The sequence below is a fragment of the Pinus tabuliformis genome, chromosome 8 (assembly GCF_031772625.1).
Source record: "Pinus tabuliformis cultivar Carrire ecotype Pingquan chromosome 8, CPIR1, whole genome shotgun sequence".
NCBI lineage: Eukaryota > Viridiplantae > Streptophyta > Pinopsida > Pinales > Pinaceae > Pinus > Pinus tabuliformis.
The window spans coordinates 1765653164-1765666170 of NC_142294.1; the positions used below are offsets into that span (position 1 = coordinate 1765653164).

Here is a 13007-nt window from a genome sequence, read left to right on the forward strand (position 1 = left end):
ACAGTTAATTTTTACAAAAACTAACAGCACCCTCAAACCAAAAGAATAAAATAAAGAATCTAATGACATATGCATTATGTATGAGATATGAACATATTTTATAATTTATTAATATTAAGATATTATTATTAGTATAGGTCTATTTTAAATATGGATTTATTTATCATGAAGTAATAGAGATTTAATTTTTCGCGTGTAATTTTTTTATGAATTAACATTATTTAAATGTTTTGTATAGTTATTATTTTATTTTTTTATAGATATTCTTTTTTAGTTTATATAACTAAAATTTCAACTCTGATAAGGAAAGGATAGCGTTACACATCATACTGGGCTGTAGAATGAGCCTCTCATCTCAATTATAGGTTAAAAGTGGATGATTATATGTGTTTAAACTATGTGGTAAAATTGTTTTTCTGGGCAAGTTTATGGGTTAAGGTAAAATTATTTGACAAGTTTTTATCTTAGATATCATTTTTTGGGAAAGTGCTTTAAGTAAGTCATTCATCTAATGACCATTTCCATGAGAGATAAGTCGTAAGTGACTAATTTCTCATGATTTTTGAATAGTCTACATAGGGGTGAAAAAGTGGGACTGAAACTAGTGAAATAAATCACATAGCATAAATCATCACTTCCCGTGCTACACCCAGTAACAAGAACTTCCTTGGAGTTCCCAAGAGGTCACCTGTAAGACCTTCGGAATGTCGGTGCGACGGGCGCCGGGTGAGGTCGTGCACGAGGGCGCGCGGGTAGGCACGCGGGCGTGCGGGCAGGCGCACGATGCGACGGAGCGACGGTGAAAATGTGACAATATGTGACGATATAAGAAACACTTAATTCGACTAAGTGTTGAAGCAAGCTTATATGCGATGGATAAAAGGAGGTAAAGCCGACTTGTTAAGAGAGCTTATGGGCATGCGTGGAGACTTTTGGGGGTCGGCCTAAGGGCTGCACACCCCTTTGCAAATCAACGCATGGAATGATATATATAAGGGAGCTCCAAGTTCATTTGGAGACAAGCAATTCGACTTAGCATTCGCTCTTGGCATCTACGCAAGGGAAGTGCGCAGTTTGGGTTGAGACATGCACATAACTCATGCGCATTGACTTGGAGAAGTGCGCAGGTGAAGTCTTGGTTGATGGTTGGAAGAGTGTGTCGTATGTTGGTCGATGAGTATGCAGTTTTGTGCAGAACTTAAGGTGGAGTTCTAGGTGACTCGGGTGAGCACCCTCCTACCGTGTGAGGTTGGCACAAGTATTGTAAAGGTTGTTCTATGCCTTGGTTGTAAAATATTCTAAGTATAGACTTGGAGTTTTGCCAAGTATACTTGATGATTGTATTATTGAAGAAATACTGATTATAATATATTGTTGGGCAGACTTGTTCGGGAGTTGCCCCTCCCCTTTATACTTGGTTGCAATTGTTATTGTTCTTGGTTAATTGCATGATGATAATGAATGAGTATGGGCTTCATTAAGTATAAAGGATAATTGCATTTTACTTGGTTGCGAAAAACAAACTAAGTAAGAACAAGTGAATTAGGCGTAGTCCACGAAGGTGAGTATTGGTGAAAAGAAAGCGTTCGGTGGTGCCGCACCTCGCTATAAGCAGTTGGAAGACTACTGCAGGTGTAGGGGCGTGACAGTTGGTATCAGAGCAAGGTTTGCTCGTGTTCAGGTTGATGATAAAGTGCTGATCCCACTGCACTATCGTGACAGGTGGTATCAGAGCTCGGTCTAGAGCTGGTGAGCAGGGTTTCTCGTGACAGGTGCTTGCAGGTGAAGGAAACCGTTTCACACGAAGTGGAACAAGGGTTGGTTCTAATTGCAGGTGACTTGGTGAAGCTGTTGGATGGTCGAAACTAGATTGCAAAGGAGAAAGAAGCTGTTAGAAATGGCAGTCGAATCTCAGGCTGGGTCTAGTCACGTTATGAAGGATACTACTATTGGGTTCATTGAAAAGGTGTTGGAAAAGATGGAGAGTATGGAGACTTCTTGGGATAAGAAGATGGACTTGTTTGCTAAAGAACAAGAGGCCAACTTGAAGACAAGGGAAGAGCTCGATGAACTCCGAACACAACATGATGAACTCCGAACACAGTATGAGTACACTGATCTTATGTGTACACAACTTGAAGTAAGGGTCAAGGAGGTTGAAGAAGCAAGGGATCAGGGTCTTGCAAAGATCGTGAACTTGAAGAAAACTCTTGACAAAGCCAAGGACGAGATAGCAGTGTTGAAGAAGGCAGTGAGGCATAACTCAGGTGGAGGAGTACCTCATGTGAAGGTCAAGGAACCGGAATCTTATGATGGCACAAGGAATGCAAAGACTCTTGGCAACTTTCTATGGGACATGGAGCAATACTTGGAACGGTTGGGTCTATCTGATGATGAGACAAAGGTCAAGGTAGCTGCTCAGTTCTTAACAAAGGATGCTAAGATGTGGTGGCGAAGGAGGTTGGATCAGATTGCCAATGGTAGTGCTGATGACATTACTTCGTGGGATGACATGAAGAAGGCTTTGCAGACTCATTTCAGTCCTCAAGATAAAACATGGGAAGCAAGGACGAAGATTAAGTACATAAAGCAGACCGGAAGCCTACAAGCATATCAACGGGAGTTTGCAAGTGCAGCTCTGGAACTTCCCGACATGGCGGAGAGGGACAAGGTGTTCAACTTCATTATTGGGTTGAAGCCTTGGGCACGCAATGAAGTGAAGAGGCAGAAGATTAGGACACTTGAAGAAGCTTTTGCTGCTGTTGACAGGTTGGTGGAGCATTATGATGAGACTTCTGATGATAGGAAGAAGAAGTCCGATAAACCGAAAGATAAGAAGAAGGAAGATGCTTCGAAATCGGATGATAGTTCGAAGACGAAGAAAGCCTTGAAGTGTTGGATATGTGCTAGACCACATACGGTGAAGAATTGTCCTTCTAAACCAAAGGTGGCTGCTATTGCACAATCTGATGCGAAGAATGAAGGTGCTTCTGTGGGGATGATGCAGATACTTGGTGCTTCTGCTACTACGGAGGTGGTCTCTAGAAGGGATCCTGAAAGGAACAGATTGGAGTATGTTCAGATGAAGGTTGGAGGTGCTGATATACTCACTATGGTGGATAGTGGGGCTTCTCACAACTTCATGAGCGAAGATGCTACGAGAAGAGTTGGGCTGAAGTTTGTACCAACAAAGGCACAAATGAAGACAGTGAATTCTCCTCCTATTGAGATTCTTGGTATAGCTGAGAGGGTGGACACTATACTTGGTGAATGGACCGGGAAGGTGGACTTCACTATAGTGTGGATTGATGACTATGAAGTTGTATTGGGGATGGAATTTATGAAACAATTTGAGGCTATGGTTGTTCCACATTTGAGGAAGCTCTACATTTATGATGGAAGGGAAGATGTACCCATTGGTGTTCCAACCATTGGTGTGACAAGACCTGATTGTAAATTGGGAGTGATGCAAATGGAGGATAAGGAAAAGGTGAATAAGCGATTGTCTACTATTGAGGCAAAGCTTACCGAGCAGTCATTGGTCATTAGATCACTTTCAGATAGCATCTTGGACTTGACAAGAAGGCTAGAGTTGGTGGAAGATGATGATGATGATGAGGAGGTGTATGTGAGGCCGGATGTCCAGAAGGAAGACCGGGTTGCTTATCTACAAAGGATGGAGATTGAGGATCCTGATAGATGGATTGAGTTGATTAGTGAGAGAGAGCCTTCAGGCTCTACTCCCTCTACATCTTCTTATATGGATGAAGAAGATGGGGCTCATTGTTAGCTACTCATGGCAGTGAGTCCTTAAACATGTTTGAGCAGGTATGATTGATGGTGCAGGGATGGCTTGGCATCAAGCATCATGACATGTTGCAGATGGATGGAGTTTCCATGGACCTGAGCATGGATTATGGTGGTAGATTCTTGATGAGTCGAGGATGTGGCAGATGTTTGAGGAACAACTGATGGTGGCATGAGGATGTTCACTCTCATGAATTGAGCGTGATGGTTGGATTAGCTACCCAACTAGTTCAGACATGGGTCGCGAAGTGTGCAGAGATATGTTGGCATTTTGTTGGAGTATCATGACAAAGGTTCACATGATGACACATGATGCGGTCGACACGAGATGTTGCAGTGGAGGTTGTGGCAGAGGAGTCGATGATCATGGATCGAGATGATATCTAGTGGGGAACATACCATGGAGGTGCATACCTTGGTATGGGTATCTTGGTGGCAGTTAGTCACTAAGGTGAGACATGATGGAGATGGAGTACTACACATGTTGCAGGGATGTTTGCCTTATGTGGAGGAGTCGACATCATGGATGATGATGATCTTGGTGGATGGCTACCGAAATGATATGTTGTTGAGGACGACAACGATTTCAGGTGGAGGAGGGTGTAAGACCTTCGGAACGTCAGTGTGACGGGCGCTGGGTGAGGTTATGCACGAGGGCGGGCGGGTAGGCACATGGGCGCGCGGGCGGGTGCACGAAAGCACGATGCGACGGAGCGACGGTGAAAATGTGACAATATGCGACGATAGAAGCGACGATATAAGAAACACTTAATTCGACTAAGTGTTGAAGCAAGCTTATATGCGATGGATAAAAGGAGGTAAAGCCGACTTATTAAGAGAGCTTATGGGCATGCGTGGAGACTTTTGGGGTCAGCCTAAGGGCTGCACACCCCTTTGCAAATCAACGCATGGAATGATATATATAAGGGAGCTCCAAGTTCATTTGGAGACAAGCAATTCGACTTAGCATTCGCTCTTGGCATCTACGCAAGGGAAGTGCGCAGTTTGGGTTGAGACATGCGCATAACTCATGCGCATTGACTTGGAGAAGTGCGCAGGTGAAGTCTTGGTTGATGGTTGGAAGAGTGTGTCGTATGTTGGTCGATGAGTATGCAGTTTTGTGTAGAACTTAAGGTGGAGTTCTAGGTGACTCGGGTGAGCACCCTCCTACTGTGTGAGGTTGGCACAAGTATTGTAAAGGCTGTTCTATGCCTTGGTTGTAAAATATTCTAAGTATAGACTTAGAGTTTGCCAAGTATACTTAATGATTGTATTATTGAAGAAATATTGATTATAATATATTGTTGGGCAAACTTGTTCGGGAGTTGCCCTCCCCTTTATACTTGGTTGCAATTGTTATTGTTCTTGGTTAATTGCATGATGATAATGAATGAGTATGGGCTTCATTAAGTATAAAGGATAATTGCATTTTACTTGGTTGTGAAAAACAAACTAAGTAAGGACAAGTGAATTAGGCGTAGTCCACGAAGGTGAGTATTGGTGAAAAGAAAGCGTTCGGTAGTGCCACACCTTGCTATAAGCGGTTGGAAGACTACCGCAGGTGTAGGGGCGTGACATCACCCATCCTAGACCCTGGTAACAAGGACTTCCTGGGAGGTCACCCATCCCAGATCAGATTACCTCCTGCTCAAGCGCCCTTAACTGTGGAGTTTTCCCCACAATCAAGCCCACTTAGCTTGCTACCCCATTTGCAAAACCTTAGCAAGCATTGTGCCTCATGAACTATTCAACTAGAGTTCCCTTCACTCTTTTGAATTAAGTATTGGGGGTTTTCGTAGTGCATTATATTAGATATCATTTTTTGAGATTCAACTATGTTAAGTAGGTCATTCATCTATGACCATTTCCATGAGAGGTAGTGGTAACTGAGTAATTTCTCATGATTTTTTAATAGTCCAGTTAGCACTCATTACATTGAGTGACGCTCACAAGATTTTTATTTTTTGCTTACAAAAAAAATATGTTAACCATCTAAAACCAATTAGTGTTGAGTAGAAATGAAATTCTATTCCTTTATAAATAACCAATCAAAATGACATAATTTCCATTCAACAAAATTATATGATGACACATCCCATTATTTAACCATTCCGTTTATAATGAATTTCCCTACTTTATTTAATTAAGAAAGGGAAAAAATTACACACATCACCATGATTTCATGATACCATGATTCTGAAAGATGATGACACATCCCATTATTTAACCATTCCGTTTATAATGAATTTCCCTACTTTATTTAATTAAGAAAAGGAAAAAATTACACACATCACCATGATTTCATGATGCCATGATTCTGAAAGATGAAGGTGGATATGAAAGCTCTGAAGTAGATGACAACAGATTGACTCACAATTGACACACATCACTGGATGGGTAAACTAATAGCCATGGGCTCCACAGTGCCATCATGGATTCTAAGGTGGACATCATTTGGAAATCTGTTGAATGATTGGGCGACATACGTGAGTAACAAGGACCCCAGTTTTGGATTGGAGAGCTTTCGAATTTGATTTTAATAATTCGTGGAGGAGAAAAAGGATCAATAATAAATGCATGCCATGGCTGGTACGCCTCTGTTATATTGTGGCGGCACCTGGTTTTGAGAATGAACCGTCCCGTTACATCTGCACCAAATATAACTTTGTAATTTGTTAAAGTTAAAGTGTTTAATTTCTTTTAACGATGTTCTAATTTATTTATACATTAATTTTAAACAGTTAAACTTTATAAAAAATTATATGAAATTCCAAAAAACTAAATTGTATTCATTTTAAAGTGTTACACTTTATTTATACATTCGTTTGAAACAACTAAATTTCACAATTTTACTAAAATTAATGTTGCCAAATCCCTAAACTCCAGAATTTCACCAAAAATAATATCACCAAATTCCTAAACTCCACAATCCGAATAAAAACCATGTCTCCAAATTTGATAAAATTCCAAAAAATAATATCGCCAAATTCCAACTCCAGAATTTTACCAAAAATAACATCACCAAATTCCTAAACCCCAAAATCTGACCAAAAATTTGACGAAATTCCTAGAAGAAACAGAAAAATAATAATTTGACTGTTCAGTCGAAGGTCTTCAACATTCTTAGAAATGGTTAAAAGCCTTTTCCTGGAATAATCTATGAAAGACCTAGCATTTTCACTTTTCTAGAAAAGGGTAAAAGCATTTTCCTGTAAGAATCTTTGAAAAACCTAGCATTTTCATAGAATAATCTATTAAAGGCCTAGCAGTTTCGTCGAAGAAATCAATGACTCAGTTGGAAGACACCTGCCCCCCCCCACACCCCAAAAATTGTCCACTTTCTCACCATACATGTGAAGGGTCCATAATAACTAGTTATCTTCTATAAATTGGTATTGTCCTTCTTCGTTCTCAGTGGAGTACTCCTGTACACTTGGAGTTCAGTGATCCGGCCCTCTGCTTTTCCCCATTAAAGTTATATTCACAGGAAAGCTTGTATATACGCTTAGTTGAAGTATATGCACAGATTCACTGTGTATATACAGAGAATGCAGTAAGATGCCCTTGCAGGATGTCTATGCTACTAGTCGCGGAGGTCCAGCACAGATCGCGTGCAAAGAGCAGAGGCAGAAGATAAGCCGAAACACTCAGAGATATTGGAATGGAGTTGATATTGGAGAGCAAGGTCTTGGATTAGAAATTGCACAGAGAGTGGATTGAATAGGGGTAAAGCTTTAACCCACACGAGTTTGTGGTGCGGAGATGGATCCGAAGCCCAATATTCTGATGGGGAGGTACGAATTAGGGCGCCTTCTCGGGCAAGGGACGTTCGCCAAGGTCTACTACGCCAGAAATCTGAAGACAGGGGAAAGTGTGGCCATTAAAGCTATGGACAAAGAAAAAATCCTCAAGGTGGGCATGATCGACCAAATTAAACGGGAAGTCTCGATTATGAGACTGGTCCGACACCCTAACATCGTCAGGCTCTACGAAGTCATGGCGAGCAAGACTAAGATTTACTTTGTGATGGAGTACGTTAAGGGGGGCGAGCTGTTCAACAGGGTTGCAGACAAGGGGAAACTGAAGGAGGAGGAGGCGAGGAAGTATTTTCAGCAACTGATTTGCGCGGTGGATTTCTGCCACAGCCGGGGAGTGTACCACCGGGACTTGAAGCCGGAAAACTTGTTATTAGACGACAACGGGAATGTTAAGGTCTCCGACTTCGGGCTGAGCGCGCTGCCGGAGCAGTTCAGGAAGGACGGCCTTCTGCACACAGCGTGCGGCACGCCGGCCTATGTTGCGCCCGAGGTTATCACGAAGAAGGGGTATGACGGTGCCAGGGCCGACATTTGGTCATGCGGAGTCATATTGTTCGTGCTCATGGCGGGCTACTTGCCGTTCCAGGACGCGAATCTGATGATCATGTATAAGAAGATCCACAAGGGAGACTACAAGTGCCCGCCCTGGTTTTCCTCCGAAGTCCGCCGGCTCGTCCTCCGGTTGCTAGACCCTAATCCCCGGACGAGGATCACCGTCCCGCAGCTGATGGAGGTCCCCTGGTTCCGCCGGGACTTCAAGCGCCCGCAGACCGATAGAGACGTCACTGTCGATCTCCTCGATGATGTTGACTCTGCGTTTTTCGTACCGAAGCCGGCCTGCCTGAACGCCTTCGACATAATCTCCCTCTCGCCGGGGTTCAATCTCTCCGGGCTCTTCAAGGACAATACCATGAAGCAGGAGGAGGAATCGAGGTTCACTTCGACTCAGCCGGCGTCGAACATAATGTCGAAGCTGGAGGAGATTGCAAGCCTGTTCCGGTTCAGCTTTAAGAAATCAAAAGACTTCAAGATGAAGTTGCAGGGGTCGGAGGAGGGACGGAAGGGGCAATTGTCTATTGATGCTGAGATTTTTGAGGTCACTCCGTCGTTTTTCATGGTAGAGCTTCGGAAAACCGGCGGGGATACACTGGAGTACAGTAAGTTCTGCAGCCAAGATCTGAGGCCCGGCCTCAAAGACATTGTGTGGGCATGGGATGGCAATAGTCAGGAGAAATAATACATCAATTTCCATGATCTGATTTGTATCATTGGCGTGTTATTTATCTGAGAAAGCAGTGTAGCCAGAATAGAATAAAACTTTCTCCTATCGAGAAGGACTGCGAGCTATGTTTGAAGCCATGAAACCTTCACAGTATGGAAGCGAAGTATCACATTCGCTAAGGCCGTAGTGTCAGATGAAATGTTTTACATTTAAGATTGTTTTGTTAAATTTGTGAAAAACAGATTATTTTCTTGTAAATTTGTTAAAACAGATGAAATGATTTACATTTAAGATTGTTTTTTTAAATTTGTAAAAACGGATGGAATGTTTTACATTTAAGATTGCTTTCCACTTGTTAGGACGGGGTATCCTTGGGATTCCCAAAATATTTATATTTATGAATCCATGTCTAGGAATTCTCTATTGGGATTCTCAGAATATTTATGAATCCATGTTACTAAAATATTTTGGAATCCAACCGACAAGCAATTTATCTGGCCCATAATTCCACCATGTTCTAGGAATTTTCAAATGGGATTAAAGTAAGAAACATATTAATCTACCTCATACAGAAATTGAAAGTAAAAGAAAAATTCACAAAAGAAATATTTTATTATTATTCGATAATTAGAGATATGGTTTTGTAGTTGTTTAAAAAAAGGTAATTTAAGAAAACAACATAATTTAAACCTTTTTCAATGCTGCCAAATATGTCAAAATGAAATAGTTGGAAAAACATTAATCTACTATGAATGATTCCTTATTCCATTGAATACAAAATATTATTATAATATAGTGTGCAAAATTCTGTTTCAATTGTTTTTAATTAAAATATAATAATATTAAATAATTAAAGTTTATGTTCGTTTTTGGACTTATGGATTTTCACTTTTGGGGTGTCATGCTAAATGTTAGGCTTTTATAATACTAGTGATTCCCCATTACTATTGTCATTGTATCATTTGTTGTTATGATCGTGTTTTTATTGTCCCCATATTGTTATTAGAATGCCCCATAGAAACCTATTAGTGTTATTTTTGTATCTTATGTTATCATTGTTATGTCAGTTTGATTATATTATGACCCCTTAGACTCCTATATATAAAAGGGAAGTTTGGTCATTTGTATCATCCAAGAATTGTTCATTTGTGTAATGTAAAGGAGGTTGTCCCCTCGAAGAGGCTGAATTCTAAGGTGTTGATCTATCTTTTTGTGAGTTGGTTTCCTAACATTTGGTATCAGAGCTTTGAACTCTAAGGTTTTACTGCTCCAAACAAGTAATCGTGGCATTTCAGAAGCTACAAAAAAAATCCATTTGAGCCGAAATCATTCTGAACTTCGGGTCCGAATTTCAGAGCTTCTCTCGCTACTTGTAGAGATATGATCTGAAGAAGTTAGGGTTTTTGCAGACTCCCGAATTACATTCCAAATAGGTGACTTGGGGAAAATCATCATACCTTTTGTTTTGAGCATCAGATTGAAATTTCATAAGAAGTTTCAAAAAGAGGATAGCCTATAGTTTTCTATGTATTAGTTTTAGGTACTAAGGTCGAAACAATGACACGTGGCACGTCGTACAAGTCCGCTCTACTGAATTATTTTATTAGGTCACTGTGGGAGATTTGGCATAACTCTACCTTGGAGAATTCAATCTTGATCAGACTTGCGGGGTTAGAAAGAGGACTCAAAGGGCTACCACAGGACGAGATTTTAGATATTCGAGATCTGCAGTTATAGAGATACAACAGATTCAATATTGAGCCCTTACAAAGTGAAAAAAGGTGTGTAGTTTTTTTTAAATTTTGCATAAGATTGATTTGAAAAATTAGTTTAAAGGAATTCAAAGGGAATAATGAAGAATTATTAACATTAATTAATGCCCTGAAGAAAGAAAATGAAAACACCTAGTAAGAAACTTGAAAGTTATAGCATGACTTGTGAAGAAGATGAAGAAATGCAACATGATATATCAAAATTACAAGACCAAGTACAACAAATTTCACTCTCACTAAAGGTAAATGAAGCCAAGATGAATGGTGTGGAAGCTAATATGAATGGCATGCAAGTTAAGATGGAAGCTAAGATGGATGGCGTGGAAGCTAAGATGAATGGCATAGATGCTAAGATGAATGGCATGAACGATAAGATGGAAGAATTGAAGATAAATTTGAATAAATTGCTACAAGAAATGGTCACTAATGGTGAAAGGGTAGTAAAGGAAACTCATGATGAGAACAAAAGAAATTTTAGTCATGATTTTATAGACTCTAATGTTGGATTGAAGACCCAACATGTTCCAAAAATCGATATGAGGAAGTTTGATGGCAAGGATCCTGGAACATGGATACTACATATGGAGCAATTTTTCGATCTCCAAAACACAAAAAAGATACATATTGCAACTTTATATTTGGAACCAAATCAATTTGTATGGTATCGATGGCTTTGCTCTCGTAAACAAGTTGTCACTTGGGCAATTTTTACGGAGTAAATGATAGCACATTATGAAGATACAAAAAGCAACACCTTTTTTAGCCAATTGATAAATCTCAAACAAAAGGGTTCAATGATGGAGCACATTGAGGACTTCCAAAAATTGAACATAAGGGTAAAAGATATTCCATAAGAGCATATGATTGATGTGTTCATAGGGACTTTAAAGAATAATATTTAACATGAGGTTCACCTTTGAGAACCCGATTCATTGCAGAAGACATTCAAGTTAACAAAAAAATGGAAAGCAAAATTATGGCAACCAGGAAGCCTACCACTCACAACTATAAAGATGGAAGTGTTGTTGCCCCTAGCCTTCCACAACCAACAAAGTTGACATCACAACAATTGGAAAAAAAAGAGCAAAAGGGCTTTGTTACAATTGTGATAGCAAATACACTAAAGATCATAAGTGTGCTGAGAATAAATTATTCTACATAGATTGTAAAGAGGAGGAAGAAAAGGAACAAGAAATGTCAAAAGAAAAGGATATACTCCAAGAAAAAACCCTAGATAAAGAAGAAATGAATCCGACCATATCTTGTAATGCATTGGCTGGAATTACGACTCCTCAAATTATTAAGATAGAAGAACATATCAAGAAGAAAAAGGTAATAGTGTTGATTGATTCGGGAAGTACCCATAATTTTATTCATTGTAAGATAGTGAAGGAATTGAATTGCTTCCTATATCCAGCACCAAAGTTTTAAGTGATGGTTGCAAGTGGAGGAACCATAAATTGCTCTGGAAAGTGCCATAATATCAAGCTATCCATGGGAGAATATGTATTGAATAGCCCAATGCTTTCCATTCCAATAGGGGGTGTTGATGTTATACTAGGAGTCCAATGGCTACAATCCTTGGGTACAATAGCTTTTAATTTTCAAGAACTTTTCATGAAATTTTGTGCGGAAGGAAAGGAAGTTGAATTAAGAGGTATTGCAGGGAAATCAGGAAAGATAATAAGCTCTAACGGTATGACAAAGCTTCTAAAAAAAGAACAACGAGGTGTAATTTCACAATTATGTTCGCTAGAGGTTCCCACATTGAAATCATTTATTTCTCCAAATTTCCAAAAAGTCTTGGACAATCATTCCAAGGTCTTTGAGACTTCCAAAGGTCTCCCACCTATTCGTGATCATGATCATGCTATTCATTTGATTCTAGGAAGTGTTCCTCCAAACATCAGGCCATACAAATATCCCTATGCCCAAAAGTGTGAAATTGAACGTATGGTTGCATAAATGCTAGAGGCTGGTATAATTCAACCTAGTCAAAATTCTTTCTCTGCTCTAGTAGTATTAGTGCACAAAAAGGATGGATCATGGCGCATGTGTCCGGATTATAGGGAGCTCAACAAACTCACTATTAAAGATAAATTTGTTGGAAATAATACTGAGAGGGGGGTGAATCAGTATTATCATATCAATAATTGTATTTCTCAAACAGATTTATATACGTTACTTCAGTGAAGTGAACTAACGTGTATACGCAACTGTGATTAAGGAAACCAGCGTATAACTAGAGAACTTGTGATTTAGACAATTTATCATGTGTTGATCTTAAACCAATGCATCAGTAACTTATTAGACAGTGCAATAAAACCAGAATAAATCATCACACATAAGCAACACACATGAACACCAAGATTTAAGGTGGAAATCCAA

General features: G+C 39.9%; 1 protein-coding gene across 1 annotated transcript; it reads left to right on the forward strand.

Moving 5' to 3' along the window:
• The first annotated feature begins 7154 nt into the window (after positions 1 to 7154).
• Positions 7155 to 9151, forward strand: LOC149243202 (CBL-interacting protein kinase 5-like). The gene has a single exon (XM_089374452.1). The coding sequence runs from the start codon at positions 7570 to 7572 to the stop codon at positions 8860 to 8862; it is 1293 nt and encodes a 430-aa protein (XP_089230578.1). The 5' UTR covers positions 7155 to 7569; the 3' UTR covers positions 8863 to 9151.
• The last annotated feature ends 3856 nt before the right edge of the window (positions 9152 to 13007 follow it).

What these genes read in the sequence shown, in the direction of transcription:
- LOC149243202 (XM_089374452.1), top strand. Translation starts at nt 7,570, where the DNA reads ATGGATCCGAAGCCCAATATTCTGATGGGGAGGTACGAATTAGGGCGC.